This window comes from Mobula birostris, chromosome 6 (assembly GCF_030028105.1).
Source record: "Mobula birostris isolate sMobBir1 chromosome 6, sMobBir1.hap1, whole genome shotgun sequence".
Taxonomy (NCBI): domain Eukaryota; kingdom Metazoa; phylum Chordata; class Chondrichthyes; order Myliobatiformes; family Myliobatidae; genus Mobula; species Mobula birostris.
The window spans coordinates 40,512,259-40,539,280 of record NC_092375.1 but is presented as its reverse complement, the minus strand read 5'-3'; the positions used below and the strand labels follow the sequence as shown (position 1 = coordinate 40,539,280).

General features: G+C 40.8%; 1 protein-coding gene across 2 annotated transcripts in view; it reads left to right on the top strand.

Annotated features, from left to right (window-relative positions):
- The window catches only part of LOC140199763 (syntaxin-binding protein 5-like), a 340,576-nt gene that overhangs the window by 243,930 nt on the left and 69,624 nt on the right, over nucleotides 1–27,022 (top strand). The window contains exon 19 of one of the 2 annotated variants that reach the window (XM_072262243.1): nucleotides 4,204–4,269. The exons of the other annotated variant lie outside the window; for it this stretch is intronic. Coding sequence (XP_072118344.1) covers nucleotides 4,204–4,269 — 66 coding nt within the window. The remainder of the gene's footprint in view (nucleotides 1–4,203; nucleotides 4,270–27,022) is intronic. 2 annotated transcript variants of the gene reach the window in all.

Here is a 27,022-nt window from a genome sequence, read left to right as displayed (position 1 = left end):
CTCCTCCCGCCCTAGACTTGAAAGATGGGGGGAGGGGAGAGAGAAACACCGGGCGATAGGTGAAACTTGGAGGGGAGGGAAGAAGCAAAGAGCTAGGAAGTTGATAGGTGAAAGAAACACAAGGTCAAGGAAGAAAGAAGAAGGTGGGGGGGAGGAGCACCAGAGGAAGGTAATGGGCAGGCAAGGAGATAACATGAGAGAGGGACAAGGGGATGGGAAATAGTGAAGGGGGGGTGGAGGCATTACTGGAAGATTGAGACATTAATGTTCATGCCATCAGGTTGGAGGCTACTCAAACGGAATATAAGGTGTTGTTCCTCGATCCTACGTGTAGCCTTATCCTGACAGTGGAGGAGGCCATGGAAGGACATATCAGAATGGGAGTGGGAAGTGTAATTAAAATGGGTGGCCACTGGGAGATCCCGCTTGTTCTGGTGGACAAAGCATAGATGCTCAGCGAAGCGGTCTCCCAATCTACGGTCTCATCGATGTACAAGAGGCCACACTGGGAGCACCAAACACAATATATGACCCCAACAGACTCCCAAGTGAAGTGTTGCCTCACCTGGAAGGATTATTTGGGGCCCTGAATGGTAGTGAGGGAGGAGGTGTAGCACTTGTTCTGCTTGCAAGGATAAGTGCTAGGAGGGAGATCAATGGGGAGGGACGAATGGATGTAGGGAGCAAACCCCGCAGAAAGCAGAAATTGGGGGTGGAGGGGCGGAGGGAAAGATGTGTTCGGTGGTGGGATCTAGTTGGAGGTAGCAGAAGTTTTGAGGAATTATGTGCTGGATGAGGAGACTGGTGGATTGGTAGGTGAGGCCAAGCGAAACCCTATCCCTGGTATCATGGCGGGAGGGTGGGGTAAGAGCAGGCACACGTGAAATAGAAGAGATGCAGTTGAGGGCAGCGTTGTTGGTGGAGGAAGGGAACCCCCTTTCTTAGAAAAAAGAGGATATCTCCTTCGTTGTAGAATGAAAAGCCTCATCCTGAGAGCAGGTGCAGCGGAGACGGAGGAATTGAGAGAAGAGGGTGGCATTTTTACAAATAGCAGGATGGGACAAGGTATAATCCAGTTAGCTGTGAGGGTCTGTGGGTTTATAATAGACATCGGTGGACAAGCTCAGTTAGCTGTGAGGGTCTGTGGGTTTATAATAGACACCGGTGGACAAGCTCAGTTAGCTGTGAGGGTCTCTGGGTTTATAATAGATATCGGTGGACAAGCTCTCTCTGGAGATAGAGACAGTGAGATCGAGAAAGGAAAGGGAAGTGTCGGAAATGGACCAGGTGAATTTAAGGGCCAGGTGGAAGTTGGAGGCAAAGTGGTTGAAATCTACGGGTTCAGCATGGGTGCAGGAAGCAGCACCAATGCAGTCATCGGTGTAGTGCAGGGAAAGTGAGGGACGGTCACCAGTGTAGGCTGTTCCATGTAGCGGACAAACGGGCAGGCATGGCTGGGACCCATGTTGAGTACCCATGGCGAATACCCATGGCTACCCCTTTTGTTTGAAGGAAGTAGGAGGACCCAAAGGAGAAATCATTTAGAGTGAGGACGTTCCACTAGGTGGAGGAGAGTGGTGGTGGAGGGGAACTGGTTGTGTCTGGTGTCCAGAAAGAAACGCAGAGGCCTTCCTGGTGGGGAATGGAGGTGTATTGGGACTGGACATCCATAGTGAAAATAAGATGATGGGGGCCAGGAAACCTGAAATCTTTGAAAAGGTCAAGAGCGTGTGAAGTGTCACGGATGTAGGAAGAGACTGAAATAGGGGGACCAAACAGTGTCGGGGTATGCAGAAATGAGTTCAGTGGGGCAGGAGCAAACTGAAACAATGGGTCTACCTGGATAAGAGGGTTTGTGGATTTTGGGTAGGAGGTAGAAACGGGAGGTGCGGGGTGCAGGAACTATGAGGTTGGTAGCAGTGGCTGGGAGATCCCCAGAGTCAATAAGTTTGGTGATGGTATGGGAGACAATGGCCTGGTGTTTCTTAGTGAGGTCCTGTACGAGGGGTAAATCAGAGGAGGTGTCTGAGAGTTGGCGCTGGGCCTCCCCTCTCCACCTTTCAAATCTACTCCTCAGCTTTTTTTTTGCAGTTCTGCTGAAAGGTTTCAGCCCGAAACATCGACTGTACTTTTTTCCACAGGTGCTGCCTGGCCTGCTGAGTTCTTCCAGCATTTTGTGTGTGTTGTCATGAAGAAATGTTTAGCCATAGATAAATTGGTGAGGATGAGGAAATAGAAATTTATTTGTCAGGTTGTTTCACTACCTACCACAGTTACAATAGGTTTTTTAGGACATGGCCAGCACAGTAAGTAATGATCCCAACCAATGACTTTTGTTGATGGACAATGAATTAAACTGCAAATGCTAGAATCTGAACCAAAATCAAAAATGCTGGAAACGCTTAACTTATCAAGCAGCATCTGTGTTATGAAAAACAAGTCAAAATCCTTCTATTTGCGTGTGTGTGTGTGTGTGTGAGAGAGAGAGCGAGAGAGAGCCTTTTTTATTTCTGATGAAGGGTCTTTAAACTGAAATGTTAAATTTTTCTTTCTACAGATACTACTTCACTCGCTGTGTTCTTCCAGCATTTCTGTTTTTGTGTTGGTTATAGACATGGAAGTCTTAAGCGGAGTCTATTCCATGCCTTTGATATTTTCAGTGCTTTTTCAATGTGTTCACCATGGGTCTCATCAGCTAAGGAAGGATGGTAGATGGTAATAGAAAGAAATTTCTCTTGCTCATTTCATTTTTTACTTGATCTTATGATGCCCTGGGTTTGGAACTAACGTGGATTCCAGGGCTACTTCCATCCTCCATGTTCCACTGTGCTAACCCCCTCTGGCTAGTCTGTCCAGTGGGTAGGACGGGACATAATAAAAGATGCTGATGGAAGATTCAGACACATTATCTATAGGGTTGATTCTGAGTACACCAATGATAGATTGTGACTTGAATCATCAATTAGACAGCATTCACAGTTTGGAAACTAGTCCCCAGTTGCAACTTCAGCTGAGAATAACCTTACTGCTTCTGAATTTGATCCCTTGTTGATGTTGGGTGGTCCATGTGGCTGTATCTTTACTTTGTTTTCATCTAACAATTTTGATCCAACTACGTTGGTTTGGGCCTGGTGGGACATTACAGTTTTTCTCCTTTCAATGACATTCCAGAGGGGTTTTTAATTTGGTTTTGTTGTCACCAATAGCTTACTCATCAGAGATTTCAGTGTATTTAATTAACCGAATTCAAATTGCACAGCTGCTATGCTGGGATTCAAACTTCGCATCCCTGGATTTTTTATCCAAGTCTCTGGATTACTAGTCTGTTAGTATAAGTACTGAGCCAGCATAGTACTCCTCTGCTACCCTCCTAGCCTATTATTTGTGGACCCAACAATCTTACAGTCCAATTAGTCCATCCACTAATTCACTCCCAGTCCCTATCACAATATCCTACCTTCCCTTCCCCATCGCTCCAGCTTGCCCCGACCCGGTTTGATCATATTTTGTTGGCATGTGAAGGATAGACCCTTCCTTACTGGAGACTGTTCAGTAAAACATAAGGCATGTTCTTTCATCTGTTTTTGAAGTTTCCTGCAGAAGGTCCTCAAACAAACATTTGTTGGCCAGTTTAACATACCGAAATAGATGCCTTTCAATTTATATGTCAACGTGTGATCATTTGGGCAGTCATACCTTTCTGTGGCAAATAAAAAGGATGTCAAATATACCATCCCATATTACCTTTAAGGCTGATTACTTAATTGTTGATTTTATGATAGACTATAATTCACAAGCCATTAAGAAATTGGTGAATTTTCCATAACTCCAGTCATTTCATTTATTTAGCTTTCATATGTCTTAAACATAATCATGCTCTGTAAACTAGGGAATGGATATGGATAACATGTCATTATTGAGATGCATTTACACAGAGCTATGTTGTGTATTTTTCTGTTGTTCCTGTTAAGCCACATTTAGGGATTAGTTGAACCCTCACTTTACAATTCCTAAGTGTTTTTGAATGGCTTTGTCTTGATATGCATACTGAAGCCAACTTTTTTTTTCAGTTTGCAGTTTCTCCTAAATGCTGCTGAATAAAAACTTGCTATTTGATAGCTGGGTGCCACTTTCCTTCACTTTAGTCTATGTCTATTTTTCTCTCCTCTGCCTGCTGCTGGTGATGATTTGGCATGCTGACAGAAAATCTTTGCATGCGTGGCCTGTCTAGTTTGTACTCACTGAAACGGCTCCGTACATCTTATCAGAGTAAGTTATCCATGTCTGTAGACCATATTTTATTCTGTTTTTGATGGATGACTGATGATTACTATTGTTTGCCACACTTGAATGCAATTGGTTGAATTAATATTTTGAGTTGTAGTTTGTAAGGGAAGAGAGAGTATTATTTCCTGGTTAACCGCTCTTTTTGAAGTAGCATGATTTTGAAATATTAATTTACAATATATCACCTTAATTAAGTTGTGAAATGTATTTTGTCAAAGCATCGTATTTTTGTTACTTTCATGTATGTATAACCTATAACAGTGTGGCAAGTAAGTTATCCATTTATTAGTTTAAAAACAAAATGACATATGGTCTATAATTTTCCCAACTTTAAATAGGGTGAGTAAAAATGGTACATTGGATTCATGTCATTTGCAAGGTACACGTATCAGTAAGAGTCATGTGAAAGAGTAATACCATGATAAACACCTTAAATTAAAATAAACATAGATTTTACCTGTTTTATTCTGATTTGAGTGCTGCTGTCCTTTTGCACAGTTTGTACTTATAATCCTTCTTTTGATATATCCCTGGACATTTGCATCTTAATACTATCACAATTATAAACCTTTCTAGTATTAAAAGGACATCAGACATCATTTCATAAAAAATCACATTTTAAATTATGTAAATAGAATTAACATTAAGAGTTGATTCAAAAAAAAAAGCAGAATCCACTGTACATAGCAAGGCATCAGACGCCAATAGTCTCCAATTTATTCAGTCCTCATAGTCTGGTATAATGACTGATAATATAGAAAATACAATATATTATCAGAAATGCAAAATAATCCAAATTAGTTTACATTGCTTCCATGTTTCTTTGGTCCAAATTTTATTCTGTAAAATGATGTTCAGCAGCATGCAAAATTCTCTCATCACTCATGGAATTGATGTGAAAATTTTTAATTTTAGAATATTCTTAGTATATAATGCTCCTGACTGGAAGAAAAGATTTAACTAATTTGGATTAAATAAAGCATTGTCTTTGAACAAAGGTGAATACATTTCTCTTTCTTGGTTTTAAGTTAATTGCACAAGTATATCACAAAGTCTTATATATTCAGTTTCTTGTTTTTAGACCTTTGTTTTAGACCATCACTTTTATGAAGATGGAAAGTGCTATTCATTTTCGGCCAAAAATCCTTCTCAATGTTTTTGCTGTAGACATACTTTCTGGCTGCTAAGACTGCTAAGGGTGGATGCATTGAACCTCTTCTATGAGTGCAATCATGGCAGAATTTGTATCCAGTAAATCTCTTCATTATATTAGTGTGGGAGAAGTTGGTGCATTTTTGTTTTGATGCTTTTCTTCCTGAATTGGATTCTGGTTTAATTTGATTAGTACTTTGAAAAATAATGAAAACCTGAGGTTGCATGTGCTCTAAGAAATATTATTATCTAATGATAACTGAGCTGACCATGATTGAACTGAGTCAGAGGTAAAAGTGCTACTGAATTAGGTTCTAAATTGAACATACATTATTCAGTTTACAACTTAATAATATATGACACATATGTTTTAACTTGAGATGCATCTTTTGCCTCATGAATGAAACTGATAATAGCAATATCCATTTGCCACTGCCAGATATGTTTACAAGAATGCTGATTTATTTTTCCTTAGATCCTTTTGTAAAACTCTCGTCTAACCTTGTGTCTAAAATACAGTGTAAAATTGGATTTCTGTCACATTGATGGTCACATTTTAAGGAACCATATCAAAATTCTGCATGCACTTAGCAGTGCCAAGCAGAAAAGCATTAAAAGTAGAATCAAAGAGAAATCTAAATATATAATTTATTGTTATTGTTCTATCTCCTCATGATATGAAAATCTTCTTGCTTTTCAGTTGCAATTTTTTTTCATTTTGCATGTGCTAGCAATGGTTTTCAATGAGCACAGTTAACAGAAGCCAATTTCAGACAAATCTGTCATTTCATATCTAACAATTCTGAATGTACTTGTGCATGCAACGCACACACATTCTCAGACAACCTCTGCAAAGAGAACAGATACATTACTGAACTTTCAAATGGTAATCCTTCAGAACTGAAGACTGAGGAGGTCTGGAAAATTAGGAAAAACTGGATTATGGTATCAGAATCTTTGCACAGAATTAAACTTCAAATGTACAACAAAGAAACAATTCATTTTGCCCAGCTAATCTAATCATGCTTGTAGTTCACCCTAGTCTCCTCCAATTCCATCAAACTATTATCATTCTATAAGCATAATATGCATTCTCCTTCTCTCCTCCCTTCATTCATTTAACCATCTACTGTGATAGAGTTCCACATTATAACCACTGATTGTATGAAAAAATGTTTTGTTTAAATCCATTTTGGATTAATTAGTCTACAGTTATGGCTATGGGGATATATTCTCTCTGTAGTCACCCTATCTTTTCCCATCTTTGTTTCAATAAAAATATTTAAAATGTCCTTAAAAGATTTGTAGATAAAACCCAACTAGCCTTGATGAATAACGTAATGTTTTATAAGTCATTAGAAAATTTGGGATTGGGTGTTTGTAGCAGGTGAACATGGAAAATGTGAGGGAAAGTTTGTAGCAAGTGAACATGGAAAATGTGAGGGAAAGTAAGTAGAAGTGTAATCTATAGAAAAAAGAAACATTGAAGTAGAAGCACATGGCATTCTAGATGAAATGGTTCACTTCTTCAAATCTTCTCCTGTTAAGAAAAGAAAATCCAGGTTAATCAATAGTTAAATCAAGGCTTGTCATATAACAGACGTTTGATGGCTCTGCGCCTCAACTCACTGGAATCAGAAGAATGAGGGGTGACGTCATTGAAACCTATTGAACGTTGAAAGGCCTCGATAGAGTGGATGTTTCCTATGGTTGCGGAGTCTAAGACTGTTGGACACAGTCTCAGAATAGAGGATTGTCCTTTTAAAATGGAGAAGAGGGGGAATTGCTTTAGCCAGAGTGGTGAATCTGTGGAATTTGTTGCCACAGGCAGCTGTGGAGATCAGGTCACTGGGTATATTCAAGGCAAAGGTTGATAGATTCTTGATTAGTCAGGATATGAAGGGAAATGGGGGGAAGGCAGGAAACTGCGGCTGAGGGAAAATGGATCAGCCATGATGAAATGGTGGAGCAGACTCGATGGGCCGAATAACCTAATTCTGCTCCTAAATCTAATAGTCTAATTGCCTTATTTTTTAGTTCTGTTGCCAGCTTTGTGAATCTTTGTCTTATTGTCTCTAGTGTTCTTGTGCCCTCATTGTTGTATGGAATTGAGCATGGCAGTTTCTGGACTCCTCGGCCATGATCTATGCCAATATCTTAAGCTATCTTCAAGAACTTACAATAATATATTCCAAAAATAAATCCCAATGCTTTGTTAGTATTTTAATTTAAAAGATGATCTATAATGCTATGTCTCATAAATAGTTCATATGTATCCAATAGAACATAATAGCTGAGAACAGCAGTAGGACATGTGGCCTCTGTCATTCAGTAAGTTTTTGGCTGATCTGATATCATATCCATACTCCTACTCGTTCACAATAGCTCTTGACTCCCCAAGACATCAAACATCTGTCCATGTCAGTCTTGAATATATTTAGTTACTCATTTCAAATAAACTAACTTCAGTCACTCCATTCTGTAGAATAGAGAATTCCAGAGACTCATGACAAAAACATCCTCCTTATCTCTTGGTTGGGCACGCTGTTGTTCTGAAACAATGTCCTTATTTAGCTGCATGTTGATTTTTCCATTTTGTTTGTGCTTTTGTCAATCTGCATACAGTTTGGGTAACAACTTTTAAGTTATTGGCCTGAGTTTTCCACTAGCATATTCAGCTTCACACAAAATAGCAGACTTTACCTCCTGTGCAAACATTCCCAAATGTGACTGTTCCATATTTCCACAAAACATAATGCAATATACATTCAGACAGTGATTAAATTAACTGAATTTATTTATATACATTTAGTTGTTTTCAAAAGTTTTGCTTTACAACTTTTCAAGCATTTTAATGTTTTAACATTTTCAATTGTATGCTTAATTTTTAAAAGTGTTTGAATATTTATGATTGACAGAGACAATCACAGAAACTCGTCCCTTCAACAGCTTTGCCTGTTACTTCAACCTGAAGATGTGCCATAGCATTAATTTTGGGATTTACTGTTGGAAGGACTGCTTTTTTTCCCTCAAGGCCTCAATGATCAGATTCAGCCTACTCCTCTGCTTCAGGAGACTAGCTTTAGGTTTGATCAGGTTTTGTAAGTAGACAACTGATGGTGAGCAAAATTTGGCAGACATTCCTACGGAAAATACAGGACTTAGAAATTTCAGTGAGGTTCTGCCTTTCAGTATAATTCCTAGCATCTAATACACCTTTATCGGGATTAGTTTACTAAATCATCATGCATCATTTGTTCCAACATGACAACTAGATACTCTCCCCCTCTTTAACTGTTCTTTTTTCTAAATGCATTGAGACGTCCCCTCCCCTGCATCAATTAAACTGCTGTTCATTTGGAAACACAGTGACTTGTACAACACCTCCATGCCAACCAAGATACCTTCCTGAGTTAGTCTCTTATGCATGCATTTGGCCTATTCAGCAGTTCCCAGCCTGGGGTCCAAGGACCTCTTGTTCAATGGCTTCTGCCCATAGCATAAAAAGGTTGGAACCCCTGCTCTAATCTTTTCTATCCAAGTACCTTTCCTAGTGTCTTTTAGTGTTTGTAATTGTACAGTATGTGTCTCCTCACCTCCTCTGCCAGTTCATTCCATACACCTACCACCCTCTGTATGGAAGAACTTACCCCTCAAGTCCCTTTTAGATTTTTTTCCCTCTTACCTTAAACCTGTACCCTCCGGTCTTAGCTTTCCCTACTGTGGGAAAAAGACTGTAACAAACCATGCACCTCATGATGTTAATAATCTCAGTACAGTCAACCCTCAGCCTCCCTTGCTCCAGGTAAAACTATCCAGTCTCAGCAAATCTTTGTGAATCTTTTCTGCACCCTCTCTTAGCTTTATCACAACCTTCCGAGCAGAACTGTACAGAATATTCTGATGTGCTCATAATGTCTTATACAATCATACTATAATGTCTCAACTCTTGTACTCCATGCCCTGTCTAATGAAGACAAGCATGTCATATGCCTTATCTACCTGCATCACTACTTTCAAGTAACTGCACTTTTTCCCTTCAAGGTCTGTCTGCTCTACATGCTCACCAGAACCCTGTCATTCCCAATATGCATCACCGTATTTGTTTGAGTTACATTCCATTTGCCATTCTTTTGTCCATTTTTCTAGCTGATCTAGGTCATGTTGTAGTTTTAAATAACCTTCTTCACCATCCACCAAACCACTAATTTTGGTATTAACTGCAAATTTATTAATTAAGTCACCTACATTCTCACTGAAGCTGTTACATATAAGACAAATAACAATGAACCCACAGCACCAGTCCTGACAGCACACCACTGCTCACAGGCAAAACACCCTCATTTCCTTCCACCAAACCAATTTTGTAACCTGTTGGCTAGCTCACTCTGGATTTCATGTGATCTAAAGTTCCAAACCAGCCCACCTTGCAGCACTTTGTCTTGTCCCCGGCCACCTAATTATGAAATATCCTATGACTAAAGTCTCTCCATCTGCATATGATTTCTTTTCTACAGATTTTCTGCTTACTTTCACAGGTGTGGATTGCCTTGCACCTATAGGACTTGAGTAATCTGTGTTCAACCTTATTGAACACCAGGACGGTGATCCCCTGGCCTCTGTTATTGAGAGTCATCTGGTCATCTCAGTTTTCATATGGTATTTTCTGGCTAAATTATTGTAAACAACCTGCAGATCAATCAGCATGAGCTTTATACATTTGGAGACATTTGATAGGAAAGCCTCATTAGGTGTGAAATCTTGCTACAATGCTGATAGTTTATTTGTCTTTGTTTATTAATGTATTTGGTTATTTGTTCATTGTTGAGCTATTTTGTCTTTTAAAGTCTAGATTTGCTAAATAGCAGTATGTGCTTTGATAAATTAGAACTGATTGTAAATAATTATTTTCTGTTAACAATTACTTTGTTTTTGCACACCTCTGATTGACCTTCAGAAGTTGGTAGTGATCAATTTTCTTAAACCACTATAGTCTTTGTTATATTTTTAGATAAGGGAGATCCAGGATTTAGACCCAGTGATGTTGAATGAATAGTAATACATCTCTATTTCACAATAGCATCAGGACTTGAAGGAGGACTTCCCAGTGAAGGTGTCCACATGCTCCCTTTTCCCTGGTATTACTTAAAGATAGAAATTAGCAGTTTGGGAGGATGGTGTTGGAGTACTCTAAGCAAGTAACTGCAGTTGTGGATGGTACAAATATCAGGCACGGTCTAGCTGTGATAGAGGGAATGAAACTTCAGTGATAGGTGGCATGCCAATCAAACAGACTACTTTCTCTTGAAGTTTGAGAGGCACTGTCCTCTAGATAACTGAAGATTGTCAATTTTCTATGTTGTGCCTCATGGGCTATAAAAGGGTTTTAGGGTGTCAGGTGTGAGTTGCTTACTGCAGGATACCCAGCTTTATGTGGCTGATGCAGTGACATCTCCTGGATATTGATGGTGGAAGAACGAGGTGACAGTGCTGCCACTAAATGTCATGGGGTGGTAACTGCAAGTTTGATTCTCTCGTGTTCAATGAGGTATGATATGGCACATTTTTAGAATTGAAATGAATCCCCGTCCATTGTTTTGGTTTTGCGATAGCACACAAATTTTAGTTAATTTTTCATGAAGCTCTGAATGGAATTGAAATGTTTTCTCCATGGTATTCAGCAACTTCAGTTTTACCAGCAATCCCTGATCATGTTCTGCCTAGGCAGTTACTTTTACCTCACATCTGGGACTCAGTTCTTTGGTCCACATTTGAATCAAGGTCGTTATGAAGTTTGGAGTCAAATGGTCCTGGCAAAACCAATGAAAAGATTATTGGAGTGTAGGTACCTTTCATCACTTTGGTCAACGCTGAGCAGATTATGGGCAAATGCACTCTGCTTGTTAGCATTGTCATTGAATCCTTCCGACTCTTTATTGAGGAATGAGAATCATAGTTTACCAGTAATTAGATGAGCTGTATGTGTCTCACTTTTTGTGAAGAGGACATAGCTGAGCAATTTTCCACAATGTTGAGTAAATGCCAGTGTAACAATTGTATTGAGAGAACTTGGATAAAGACATGGCTAGTTCTGAAACACATAGCAACAATGGGTTCTATAGCAACACATACAAAATGCTGGAGGAACTCAGCAGGTTAGGTAGCATCCATGGAAATGAATAAGCAGAATAAGTGTTTCGGTCCAAGACTCTTCTTCAGGACAGGACAAGAAAGGATAGAGGTCAGAATAAAAAGGTGTGGGAGGTGGGGTGCGTTGGGGAGAATGATAGCTAGAAGGTGCCAGAATTCAAAAGGTCCATAGACTTTTCTATATCCAGTATTCTCAGCTGCTCCTTTATATCACATGGTGTGAATCAAATTGGCAGTTGTCTGGATTCTGTGATAATGGGGAGGATCTCAGAAGAAAGCCAATGTGAATTATCCATTGGGCAATTCTGTCCAAAGGTGGTTACAAATGCTTCAGCCATGTCTTTTGCATACACATTCCATTGGTGAGGATGAGGTATTTTTGGAGGATAAGTCCTGTTGCTCATAGCTCTACTTGTGTCTTACCATAAGGTACTCTTGCAGTACCCTTTGAAGAGTAACCAAGAGAATAAATGGGGCAAAGGCATTGGATATTGTCTATATGATTTTAGCAAGGCCTTTGACAGGCACTGACATCAGTTGGAAGATTTGGTTATGTGGTATCCAGGAAGGGCTAGCTAAGGGAATACATAATGGTAGGAAGTAGAGGGTGAGGTTGTTTTTCGGACAGGAGGCCTGTGATCAGTGGCGTGCCACAGGGACAGGTGCTGGGCCCATTGTTGGTCATCATTTCTGTAATAAGCTTGGATGGGAATAAATAAGGCATGGTTAGTAAGTTTGAAGATGTCACTAAAATTAGCGGTGCCACAGACAGAAGGTTGTCAAAAATGTCAAATCAGGGAGGTCAAATCAGAGTAGATTAAAAGACAGTGAATGGTAGAGCCCTGGGCAGTGTTGTAGAACAAAGCAATCTCAGAGTACAAGTACGTAGTTCCCTGAAAATGCCATCACAGGCAGACACCTATGACTGTATGGCTAGGCAGAGCTCAAGCGCCATCTATAAATTTGCCGATGACACAACTGATGTTGACAGAATATCAGATGCTGAGGAGGAGGTACAGGAGTGGGAGATCAGCGGGTTGAGTGATGTCGCACTAACAACCTTCACTCAATGTCAGTAAGATCAAGGAATTGATTGTGGTCTTCAGGAAGGAGAAATCGAGGGAGTGCACACCAGTCCTTATCAAGGGATCAGCATTGGAAAAGGTGAGCTGTTTCATGTTATTGTGTGTCAACATCTCTGAAGATTTATTCTGGTCAAAACATATGGATGCAATTACAAAAAAAAGCAAGCATATCAGCAGCTATATTTCATTAGGAGTTTGAGAGGATTTGGTATGTTATCAAAGACTTTAGCAAATTTCTACGGATGTCTATAGAGAACATTCTAACTGATTGCATCATCACATTGTATGGAGGGGCCACTGCACAGGCTTTGAAAAAGCTGCAGAAAGTTGTAAACTTAGCCATTTCCACCATGGGCACTAGCCTCCCCAGCATCGAGGATGTCTTCAAAAAGCGATGCCTCCATCTCCAAGGGCATGTTCCCCTTTCATCCCTACAATCAGGGAGGTGATACAGGAGTCTGAAGACGCACACTTAATGTCTTAGGAACAGCTTATTCCCCTCCGTATATATATATAATATGTGTGTATAGTGGATTCCAGTTAATTGGGACACATCAGGACCAGGACATTTTAGCTCAATTAAGTGGCTGCCCCAATTAGCCAAAATTTGGCAAGTTAGCCAAGATGAAAATAAGGTATAAAAAGACAAACTACCGTTTAACGGAATACAAATTATGTATTTAAATGAAATACAGAACAAATTTGAACACTATCCATCTATTATAGTACTATAGAACTGTGTATTAGTTCCTAATAGTTGTTGATAGAGGAATTCATCCAGTGTATGCAGCTGTGTTCTTTTGATTGACTGTAAATGAACGAAATCAGCATAGACATCTTGTGCAGCCTTCATTGCTTTCCTGCATGAAGTAGTGTCATATCCAACAATAAATTTCCAGCTGCCGATATATGGTGGTAGGCAGATGACTTTTAATTTGGTCCAATATGGTAATTTTTTTCCTGCTAGTATCAAACCTTTTTGTGGCATCCTGGCAAGGGACTGAACTTTTTAAAGTCCTAATTAAAACAGAATTGTCAAAAATCACTGCTATTTGAATTGGCATCCATCAGCCCAAATGGATAACATAACACAAGTACATGGAACTGAAGCTATTTAAAGGCTGTTTGTTCTAAGCACAATGTTGTGTCTAACAGCCACACAAGTGCATGTGATTGATGCTTGTTAGAAACTGTTCAGCAACAGTCTCATGTCCCAATTAAGTGACATAGTGTCCCAAATAAACAAAAGGAATCCTGGATATTTTCTTTATTAGTTTTTGTTCTTTAAGAGTTGTTCTAAATAAACAGCAGAACTGATTAGACAATGGCCCAATTAACCGGACTCCACTGTGTGTGTGTGTATTTTTTTCTCTTATTGTAATTTATAGTTTTTGTTTTAATTTCATTCCACTGTCCTTTGGCAAAACAATAAATTTCATGACATAAGGCAGTAATTCTGATTCAGAGTGGTGAAGAAAGTGTTTACCTTCATCAGTCAGGGCACCGAGCATGGGAATTGAGTTGCTATGTTACATTTGTACAAGATGTTAATGATGCCACACTAGGAGTATTGTGCACAGTTTTGGTTACACTGTTATAAGAAGGATGCCAATCAACTGGTAAGAGTGCAAAGATGATTTACAAGAATGTTGCCAAGACAGGAGAGCCTGAGTTATAAGGAGAGGTTTGGTAGGCTGGGAGTTTATTCATTGATACATAGAAGACTGGGGTGTGAATTTATAGATGTATATAAAACCAAGAGGGACATAGATAGGGTGAAAGCAGGCAGTTTTTTTTTCTTGGGGAAAAGGAATCAAAACCTAGAAGAGTGTAGGTTTAAGTTGAGAGGGGAAATATTCAAGAGGTACCTCAGGCAACGGGAGGCTGGTGCATTTATGGAATCAGCTTGCAGAGAAAGTGGTTAAGGCAGGTACAATAACAGCATTTAAAAAGCACTTGGACTGGTACATGAATAGGGAAAAACTTGTTTGGGCCAAATGTTGGTAAATAGGACTACCTTTGATGTGCATTGTGGTTGGCATGAGTGAATTGGGGCAAAGGGCCTCTTTTGTGCTGTGTTGTTGAGGCCCTCCATTGGTTGAGGTTGCCCATGTTTGTTGCATCCCAGCAGTCTATGGGATATGAAAGCCAGTATACAAGACAGAGCAGTACAGATCAGGAGCAAGCTGTTACCCATGCATTAGCCCCTCCCCTCACCCCTCCACACAGCTGATGAATGCAAAGGAATGGCAGAGGCCAAGACCATTTGGCACCAGTGGCATTGCCAGTCACTGCTGAACTCAACAAGCCTACCTTAGGGACTCCAGCTCCAGATTTTTCCTTGGGGTATACTCCTGAAGCCTTCCCCATGAGTAGGTATTGCTGCAAGGCAGCGGAGGTTTGAGATCAGAGTTTTCTTTCTCCTAGATGAGCTGTTGAGCCCCATCTGCCCTAAGTCACTGGTTACCCACAAAGTGAAAGGCACCAGTAACCCACCTTTGACCCTTCTCCTGTCAGTAGAAACAGTTCTGCCAGGATTAGTAGCTAAGCTACATGTGAAGGCCAGGAGATGGATTTGGTTGTCAGAGGCTATTTGAGACACACACCATTGGGAGCATTTAATAGGTAGTGGGAGCTTAAACCATAACACCATAAGACGTAGGAGCAGAATTAAGCCATTTGGCCCATTTGGCAGGAGGAGAAGATGGCGGCGCGGCGCGACGCAGTGTGCGCAGCTCTCCGGTGAAATTACATCGTATTTGTAAGTAGGATGCCATGGAGAATTCTGATTTGATGGAGACAGACGTGAGAAGCACAGAGGAACATCTGGAGAAATTTCTGAAATGCCCGGTTCGCTGCCGCTGCTACTGTGCGATCGAGAATCTCCGGAGGGAAGGCCCCAAAATCCCCAGCTTTGCCTGCTGCTGGCGACTGATGCTGGGATCAAAGCGTTCGGCAGAGATGGTGCTCGGTACTCGGTGTCGGAGGGCTAATCGGAGCTCGAAGTTTTCGGACGACTCAGAGTCGGACTGTGGTCGGGCAGGGCAGGGAGAGTTTCCTTCCTTCTCCCATCTGTGTGAGATGTGGGACTTTCGAGAGACTTTGAACTTTTTTACTGTGCCCATGGCCTGTTCCTCATCAAGTTATGGTATTGTTGCACTGTTGTAGCTATATGTTAAAATTATGTGGTTTTTGTTAGTTTTTCAGTCTTGGTCTGTCTTGTGTTTCTGTGATATCACACCAGAGGAATATTGTATCATTTCTTAATGCACGCATTACTAAATGACAATAAAAGAGGACTGCGTGTCCTCATAATCTAATCTAATCTAATCAAGTCTGCTCCACCATTCAATCATAGCTGATCCTTTTTTTTTCCTCCTCCTCAACCCCATTTTACAGCCTTCTCCTTGTAACTTTTGATGCCATGTCCAATCAAGAACCAGTCAGTCTCTGCCTTAAATACACCCATCAATCTGGCATTCACAGCTGAACATGGCAACAGATTCCACAAATTCACCTACTGGCTAAAGAAATTTTTCTGCATCTCTGTTTTGAATGGACACCCCTCTAACTTGAGGCTGTGCCCCCTCGTCCTAGGCTCTCCCACCATGGGAAACATCCTTTCCACATCTACTCTGTCTAGGCCTTTCAACGTTCGAAACGTACTCAGTGAAATCCCCCCTCATCCTTCTAAATTTCAGTGAGTACAGACCCAGAGCCTTCAAACGTTCCTCATATAATAACTCTTTCAATCCTGGAATCACCCTTGTAAATCTCCTCTGGACCTTCTCCAATGGCAGCACATCTTTTCTAAAATGAGGACCCCAAAACTGTTCACAATACTCAAGGTGAGGCCCACCAGTGCCTTATAAAGCCTCAGCATCACATTCCTGCTCTTGTATTCTCGACCTCTTGAAATGAATGCTAACATTGAATTTGCTTTCCTCACCACCGACTCAGCCTGCAAGTTAACCTTTAGGGTGTTCTGCACAAGGATTCCCAAGTCCCTTTGCATTTCAGATTTTTGGATTTTCTCCCTGTTTAGAAAATAGCCTGCACATTTATTTCTACTACCAAAGTGCATGACCATGCATTTTCCAACATTATATTTCATTTGCCACTTTCTTGTCCATTCTCCTAATCTGTCTAAGTCCTTCTGCATCCAACCTGTTTCCTCAACATTACCTGCCTCTCCACCAGTCTTTGTATCATATGCAAACTTGGCAACAAAGCCATCTATTTCATCATCTAAATAATTTATATAACAGCATAAAAAGAAGTGGTCCCAACACCGAACCCTGCGAAACACCACTAGTCAATGGTAGCCAAACAGTAAAGGATCCTTTATTGCATCCCTTTTATCTATCCTACTTGTAATCTCTTCAAAGAATTCCAACTGATTTGTCAGGCAGGATTTTCCCTTCAGGAAACCATGCTGACTTTGTCCTATCTTGTCCTGTGTCACCAAGTACTCCATCACCTCATCCTTAACAATTGACTCTAACATCTTCCCAGCCACTGAGTTCAGGCTAAATGGTCTATAATTTCCTTTCTGCTGCCTACCTCCTTTCTTAAATAGAGTGGAGTGACATTTGCAAGTTTGCAGTCCTCTGGCACAGTGCCAGAGTCCAGTGATTTTTGAAAGATCATTACTAATGCCACCACAATCTTTAATGCTACCTCTTTCAGAACCCTAGGGGTCAGTTGATCTGGTCCTGGTGACTTGTGTATTTATAGGTCTTTCAGCTTTTTGAGCACCTTCTCCCTTGTAATAGTAACTGCACCCACTTCTCTTCCTTCACACATTACAATATCTGGCATGCTGCTAGTGTCTTCCACAGTGACGACTGATGCAAAATACTCATTTAGTTCATCAGCATCTCCTTGTCCCCTGTTATTTCTCTTGCTTCAGTTTCTAGCAGTCCTATATCCACTCTCATTTCTCTTTTATTTTTTAACATACTTGAAAAAACTTCTACAATCCACTTTGATATTGTTTGCTTGCTTGCTTTCATATTTTATCTTTTCTCTTCTAATGATTCTTTTAGTTGCTGTCTGTAGGTTTTTAAAAACTTCCCAATCCTCTATCTTCCCACTAATTTTTGCTTTGTATGCCTTCTGTTTTGTTTTTACATTAGCTTTGACTTCCCTTGTCAACCACAGTTGTACTATTTAGCCATTTGAGTATTCCTTCACTTTTGGAATACACATGTCCTGCACCTTCCTCATTTTTCCCAGAAATGCAAGCCATTGCTGCTCTGCTTTCCCTGCCTGCAGCTCCTTCCAATTTCCTTTGGCCAACTCCTCTCTCAGACCACTGTAATTTGCCTTACTCCACTGAAATACTGCTACGTCAGACTTTACATTCTCCCTATCAAATTTCACGTTGAACTCAATCATATTGTGATCACTAGTTCCTAAGGGTTCTTTTACCTTAAGCTTCCTAGTCACCTATAGTTCATTACATAACACCCAATCCAGTATAGCTGATCCCCTAGTAGGCGCAACAACAAACTGCTCCAAAAAACCATCTCTTAGGCATTCAACAAACTCACTCTCTTGAGATCCATTACCAACCTGATTTTCACAATCGACTTTCATGTTAAAGTCTCCCATGACTATCACAACATTGCCCTTTTGACACATCTTTTCTATTTCCTTTTGTAATCTCTGATCCACCTTCCAGCCACTGTTGGAGGCCTGTATGTAATTGCCATTGGGGTCCTTTTACCCTTGCAGTTTTTTAACTCTACCCACAAGGATTCAACATCTTCTGATCCTATGTCACATCTTTCTACTGATTTGATGCCATTCTTTACCAGTAGAGCCACACCACCCCCTCTGTCTACCATCCTATCCCTCCAATATAACATGTAACCTTGGATATTCAGCTCCCAACTACAACTATCCTTCAGCCACAACTCAGTGATGGCCACAACATCATGCCTGGCAATCTGTAATAGTGCAATAAGATCATCCACCGTATTTCTTATACTCCGCACATTGAGATTCAACACCTTGAGTACCATATTTGCTACCCTTTTTGATTTTGCATCCCTAATGTACTGATACTTACCCTGTTGGCTGCAACTATGTCCCATCACCTGCCTGCCCTTCCTGACAGTCTGACTGCATGCTATCTTTACTTTGTTACCATCTGTCCTATCCTGAGTCTCTTCAGTCTGGTTCCCACCCCCCTCGCCAACAGCTCTAACAAACCTGCCCGTGAGAATATTGATCTCCCTTTGGGTTCAGGTACAACCCGTCACTATTGAACAGGTCATACCGTCCCCAGAAGAGATCCCAGTGATCCAAGAATCTGAAGCCCTGCCCCCTGCACCAGCTTCTCAGCCACACATTTATCTGCCAAATCATCCTGTTTCTAACCTCACTGGCGCGTGGCACAGGCAGTAATCCAGAAATTGCTACCCTGGAGGTCCTGCTTCTCAGCTTTCTACCTAGCTCTTTGCTTTTCCTTCCTATGTCATTGGTACCAACTTGTACCAAGACTTCTGGCTGCTCTCCTTCCCTCTCTAAAATGTTGTGGACACAATCCTGGCACCTGGGAGGCAACATACCATCTGGGTGTCCTGTTCACATCCACAGAATTTCCTGTCTATTCCCCTCACTATTGAGTTCCCTATCACTACTGCGCCCTTCTTCTCTCTCTTTCCCTTCTGCACCACAGACCCATGCTCAACTAGGTCTATAACTATAATAGGTCACCAAGGCATTCCCCCAAGAGGTCATCCCCCGACAAAAGTATCCAAAGCAGTATACTTATTTTTGAGGGGAATGGCCACAGGTGTGCTCTGCTCTAACTGCCTATTTATATTTCCATTCCTCCAGACAGTCACCCAACAACTCGCCTCTTGCAACTCCGGGGTGACTGCTTCCCTGTAACTCTGATCAATTATCTCCTTACTCTCCCGTACAAGCCGAAGGTCATCCAGCTGCTGCTCCAGATCCCTAACACGGTCTTCAAGGAGCTGCAGCTGGATGCCCGTCACACAGATGTAGTTCCCTGGGAGACTCCGGCTCTGCCAGGACTCCAACATCTGGCATGAAGAACACACAACCGCCATTTACTGTACCAGGTACAGTTAGAGAAAAACAAAAAGAAAACCTTAACAGAAGCTTACCCAGAGCCATCGTCTCCTCCGAGCTGAAGCCTGACGCTTCTGCTCTCGCCACAGGCCTACTCCGGACAATAGCTGCTCCGCTTGGCCCTCCTGTACCTTGATTTAGTTTGCAGTGCTCTGCACCCACTACTGATAGGGCCTCTGCAATGGCCAAACGCCCGCAAAGCTCTCTTTTTAAATAAGCGTCGCCCTATTACCCCCCCTTACTGTAAACCTCAAGGAATCTGTGTTGTTTTACAATATGAATAAATGCTCTATACTCATTCAATAACTTTAGGTACCAGTTGGTCTAACTTTAATTTTCCAAATGCTCAGATATCTTGAGCCACTCAGTTTATACTTTAACAGATTATCATAATGATGTGGGTTAACAAGTTAGTAATTGTATTGGATCAAAGAAAATTTTTTCTATTTTTGTTAAAAAAAAGAGCAGTAAGCTTGATTATTGGGAACGTATCTGAATTCTGCAACAAAGGCCATCTGTTTTAAGAAGAGAGAAAGAAAGTCTATGTAAAAGACAAGAGACTCAGACAGCAAGAGTCACATTGGAAACAAGGAAATGGCAGAGAAATTCAGGAACTATTTTGCATCAGCTTCATGGAAGGCAGACAAAACCATTTGGAAAGGGTGTGGAATAAGAGGTCAAAAGAGAACAAGAATCATTAGACTCAATAGAAAGAAATTAAACTAGGTGGCCTTTTTTTGTAGTACATGTGTTATTTTTCATCAGAAGTCTTGTTGCACACACACAGTTCCTCTACTTTTCTGATGCTCATAAACAGAAGAACTAATATAAGATACTAAAGGTGCTGGAGGAACTCAGTGGATCAGGCCCCCAACTATGGAGTGAAATGGATAGTCAGCATCTCGGGTTCATCTGGCCAATATAAAAACTTGAAGGAAAGGGTTGGAGCAAGAAGGAGCAGGTGATAGGTGGATCTAGGTTGGTGTGGAGTCTGTGGGTGACGGGGATATGAGGGCAGGAATAATGTCAGAAGTTAGGGAGGGCATGATGGATGGAAGTGAAAGGGGCAGAAGATAATGGAACGTGATAAGAGAGGATAGTAGAGCACAAAACAAGGGGAAGAAGGAGTATCAATAGGAGGTGTGTGATTGGCAGTTGGAGAGGGTGGGGAGGGAAAGGCATAGGGTATTAGGGTCAGCTGGATCAGGAGGAGAGGGAAAGAATAAAAATGGGAAAAGGGCCATTTGTTTGCTGTGATCATGACTAAAAATCCTTACTCAAATATCACAAGACTCATCAAATTTGCAATAAATCTGTTGCTAGTTAGTTGTTATTTATTGGCTGTTGAATTCATTTATAACATGCAGAAATACACCAATTGCTATCTTATAATATTTCAAAGGTCCTATTTAATATTTGTTTTTCTTTTTTTTTAAATTACATCTTCCCATTCATTGTCCAATTTGAAAAGCTGCTCTTACAGCATTAAGTCCTGGCTGTTGTGAAGGTACGTTTGATATTTGCTTCCCTCTATTTACTTGTGGATGTACGTTTGGAATGAAAGCAAATTAACATGTTCAATCCTTTTAAGTATGAATAACTAAATCCTTTACTCTTTCTGGAAAGCTAAGCATTTTTTTTTATTCATTGGTTAAGATACTGTATGGAATAGGCCCTTCCGGCCCTTTGAGCTATTGTGCCCTGAAAACCCCCGATTGAATCCTAGACTAGTCACGAGACAATTTACAATAACCAATGAACCTACTAACCAGTACGTCTTTGGACTCTGAGTGGAAACTGGAGCACCTGGAAGAAACCCAAGCAGTCACGGGGAGATCATACAAACTCCTTACAGTCAGTGGTGGGAATTGAACTTGGTCATTGATACTGTAAAGCATTGTGCTCACCACCATGCTACGGTCCCGCATTAAATTGAACTGGTATTTAATTTCAAAATACATGCTCTTCTGCAGTCAGTAAAACAAATAAATTTAATGTTGTTTGTTAAGTTAATATAAGGAATGAGATAACATTATGCTTAAAGCTAATAGAGAAAGTCAAATTGGATTTCTGAAAAGAGTTTTACATTAAACAAACTTTCTGCAATGTGTTGAGATTGTAACTGGTACTCCTGAGAGGAGAGAGCCTATAGATTTTCATTGCACTGGCATTCTCAGAAAATGTTAATAGAAGTCCCAGATTAAGGCTTTTGCACCGAATTAAAGTGTATTCTATTGGTGTCATGGTTTGGTATGGATTGACAATTGCTTGTCAGGCAGGAAAACACAGATTAGAACTCGATAAATTGGCAAACAGTAACTTGTGGAGTACCATAGGCATCAGTGCCTACTCCTCAGTTATTAATGGCATTTATCAGTGATTTGGATGTTGGCACCAACTGCAATGTATTGAAGTTTACTAATGAGAGTAGACATTCAAGATCAGTAACTGGGCTAAAACCTTTTGGTGTGGATATGTGTGAAGTGATCCATTTTGGTAAGAGAAACGGAAAGGTGGATACCATTTAGTCTTACAGTTTGTGGAGTGTTCTTGTACTGAAAACAATCTTGCAGGTACAGCAAGTAGTTAAGAAGTCAATTGAAACATTAAATTTTATAGTGAGGGGATCTAAGTACAGGACCAAAGGTGTCTCGCCACTACTATATTGGGCCTGGTGAGTCAACACTTTGAATATCGTATTTTTTTTAAATCTTTTTACTGAAAGTAGAGACACTCTATACTTGTAATAGTGTGTGGCAAATCTTCACCTGTTTGGTTTCAGAATGGTAGACTGCTCTTTGAAGAATGATTAAGACACACGGCTTTGTATTCACTAGAGTTTAGAAGAATGAGATGAAAAGTAGTTTAATCATAAAATTCTGACAAGGTTAGACAGACAATAAGTGGGGAGTCAGTGCTGTTCATTAGGCACCATGTGTTCTCCACAGTCATTCCAGGAGCAAATACTAATAGCAGAAGACTTTACAAGGGAAATATGAGCTTCTGTTCAAGATAATGCTCTAAATATTAAGCATGAATGAACCTGCTAAGTTTTAAGCCTTAGTGTTCTAGTGTTTTAATTCAGAGACAATTAGATTCAGTACACTGAATTGATTCAAATAAAATATGAAACCATCTTCAAGCCTTTCCTCACTTTTAGTTTTTAAAAAAGATGTTATGTGGGTTCTCATTATATAATTTGATCATTGTTTGCCATAAATTTGGCACAAATAGATGGGATGATCCATGTTTGATGACTTGACAACACTACTTCAATTGATCATATCTTAGGAACAAAATTGAAATATTTGAAATCACCTCAGCGTTCATTAACATACTAGACTATACAACCATAAAACGTAGGAGCAGAATTAGGCCATTCAGTCCATTGGGTCTGCTCCACTATTCCATCATGGCTGATTTATTATCCCTCTCAATCATACTCTCCTGCCTTCTCCCCATAAACTTTGACAACTTGACTAACCAAAAACCTATCAGCCTCCACTTTAAGTACACACAATTACGTGGCCTCCAGAGCCATCAATGAATTCCATAAATTCACTACTCTCTGGCTAAAGAAATTCCTCTTTTTCTCTGTTCTAAATGGATGCCCCTCTATTCTGAGTCTAGGACCTTCGGGTCTAGACTCTCCTACTATAGGAAACATCCTCTCCACATCCACTTTATCTGGACCTTTCAACATTCGATCCCCTCTTTCTTCTAAACTCCAGCACCATCAAGTGCTCCTCATACATTAATTCTTTCATTCCCAGAGTCATCCTTGTGAACCTCCTCTGGACCCTCTCCAATGCCAGCACATCTTTTCATAGATAAATGGTCTGAAACTGCTCACAGTACTCCAAGTACAGACTGACCAGTGCCTTATAAAGCCTCAGCATCACATCCTTGTTTATATATTCTAGTTCTTTCAAAATGAATGCTAATATTGCATTTTCTGTCCTTATCACCAACTCATCCTGCAAATTAATCTTAAGGGAATCCTGCATAAGGACTCCCAAGTCCCTTGGCACCTCTGATTTTTGAATTTTCTCCCTGTTTAGAAAATAGTCTATGCCTTTATTCCTTCTACCAAAGTGCATAACCATACACCTCCCTACATAATATTCCATATTCCATTTCTTTGCCCATTCTACCAATCTGTTTTATCTTTCTGTAGACTCTCTGCTTCCTCAGCACCATCTACCCCTCCACCAATTTTTGTGTCGTCCATAAACTTAGCCAAAAGCCATCAATTCCATCGTGCAAATCAATGACATATAATGGGAAAAGAAGTGGTCCTCACAACAACCCTTGCAGAACACCACTTGTCAACGACAGCCAACTTAAAAAGGCCTCCTTTATTCTCACTCTCTGCCTCCTGCTGACACAAGTGTGTAGTTATGGCCCAAGTCTAGAAAGGGAGATGCTGAAGCAGATCAACAGTTTACTGGCTTTAATAAGAACAATAAATGTTAGACCATCGAGACTGTTAACTAAAACTCTCAAATTGAAAGCTATTGTCAACACAGCGGCTTGGAAGGGGTAACTTAATACTAAATGAATACCACTCCCTTACAACGACAGTCTAAACGGTAGTCTTCTTTCCCAGAATAGGGACAGAGGTAAGCAGGGAGCATAGACTTTCCTCTGCTTTTGGTCTAGCCTTGACAGAGTTGGAAAGAGAGGAAGGGAGTTAAATACCACCACAATGAATCACTAATTGGCTGGAATGTGCATACTCACGAGCATGATTGCTAAACCCGTTCTACAGCCCACCTGCGAGGATGCGCAGATTCTGCAACAGTCTGTGGTTGTGACTCCTGGCAGTCAATCAACCTTTCATCTATGCTGCTGTCTTTCCTGTAATACCGTGGGCTCTTATCTTGTTAAGTAGCCTTATGTGCAGCACCTTGTCAAATGCCTTCTGAAATCCAAGTAACCAACATCTACTGACTCTCATTTGTCTATCCTGGTTATTACTTCCTCAAAGATTTACAACCGATTTGTCAAGCAAGATTTCCCCTGAAGAAAACCATGCTGACTTTGGTCTATTTAATAATGTGCTTCCAGAACCTCATCCTTAATAATGGATTCCATCATCTTCCCAACCACTGAAGTTAGGCTAACTCAATAGTTCCATAATTCAATAGTTTCATTTAATATCAAAGAACATATACAATATACAACCTGAATTTCTCACTCTCTGCAAAGATGTTCGAAACAGTAGAAAAAACCCCAAAGAATGAATGACAGGAAAAAGACATAAGAACCCCAAGCCCCCTGACCCCACCTACACACAAGCAACCCTCCTCCTCCCACAAAATATTCTACCATAAAGCATCAGCATTCCCACCACGTGCCATGCAAGCAACAGCAAAGCCCCCAAAGAGAGACCATGGTATTCATTCCATCAAGAGCTAACTGTTCACTCCAACATTTCAACATCCCTCAGTGTGTGCCTCTGTTTCTGTCTCTATCTCTGTCTGTCTGTCTGTCTGTCTCTCTCTCACACACACACTCTCACTCTCTCACTCTCACAATCTCACACTCTCTCTCACACACACACACACACACACACACACACACACACACACGACACAAATATCACTTCTTCCACAGCAACAGGGGAGACAATGTTGCCATTTTGATGTTACAGTCAATCTGAAGCTTGCGTTTTTACTTCGAGTTCCCAACACGAGAATCAGCAAGTCGATTACCAAGTGCAGAGCCCTCCGACAGCCACTCTCGCTGTCTTCGATATTCCGGCTTATGTTATGCTTCAGTGCATGACACCGGCAAGAAGTCATGTCCACAGGGCAGTGCAGGCCACAAAGTCACCTGACTTCAGGCTGAACTTGGACATACCGAAACGCAGCCACTTGGTGAGCTCCAAGAATGGAACACTCCGTTGTACAGAACCACAGTTTTTGAGTGCTGCTGTAAATCAAAGATCCCAATAGGACCCCAGCCACCCTAAAGGAAAAGACATTAGACAAAAAAAAGACGAAAGAATAGCAAGAATATAACTGTTTCACTAGTCTATAATTTCCTTTCTTCTGCCTCCCTCCTTCCTTAAAGAGTGGAGTGACATTTACAATTTTCCAGTCCTCTGGAACCATTCCAGAATCTAGTGATTCTTGAAAGATCATTACTAATGCCCCATAGTCTCTTCAGCTACGTCCTTCAGAACCCTGGAGTATATCCATCTAGTCCAGGTGATGTATCTACCTTCAGACCTTCAGTGTCCCAAGTACCTTCTCCTTAGTAATAGCAACTACACTCCCTTCTTCCACCTGACTCTCAAATTTCTGGCATACAGCTAGTGCCTTCCACGGTGAAGACTGACACAAAGTTTGTCTGCCATTTCTTTGTTTCCCCTTATTACCTCCCTACTCTCCATTATTACCTTCGCTCTGCTATCCACTTTTGCCTCTTTATTAGTCTTTATATATTGTCATCTGAAAAAACTTTTGGTACCCTCTTTTATATGAATGGCTAACTTACCTTCATTTGTAATCCTTTCTCTCTTCATGGCTTTTTAGTTGCCTTCTGCTGGTGTTTAAAAGCTTCCTAATCCTCCAACTTCCCACTGATTCTTTGCTATATTATATTGCCTCTATTTTTCTTTTATGCATCCTCTGACTTCCCGTATCAGCCTCCCTTTAGAATACTACTTCTTTGGGATGAATCTATCCTGCACCTTCCGAATTGCTCCCAGAAATCCAGCCATTGCTGTACTGCCATCATACCTGCTAGTGTCCCCTTTCAATCAATTTGGCCATCTTCTCTCTCATGCCTCTGTAATTCCCTTTGCTCCACTGTAATACTGATACCTCTAACTTGAGTTTCTCCCTCTCAAACTGTAGGGTGAATTCTATCATATTCTGATCACTGTCTCCTCAAGGTTCTTTTACCTTAATCTCCCTAATCAAATCTGGTTAATTACATGACACCCAATCTAGAATTGCCTTTCCCCTAGTGGGCTCAACCACAAGCTGCTCTAAAAAGGTATCTTATAGGCCTTCTACAAATACCCTCTCTTGGGATCCACCAACCTGTTTTTCCCAATCTACCTGCATATCGAAATACCCCATGAATCAGAATCAGAATCAGGTTTAATATCACCGGCATATGTCGTGAAATACATTGACTGTCGTCACATTGCCCTTTTTCACGGCTCCTTTATCACTCATTACAACTTGTATCCCACATCCTGGCTACTGTTTGGAGGCCTGTATGTA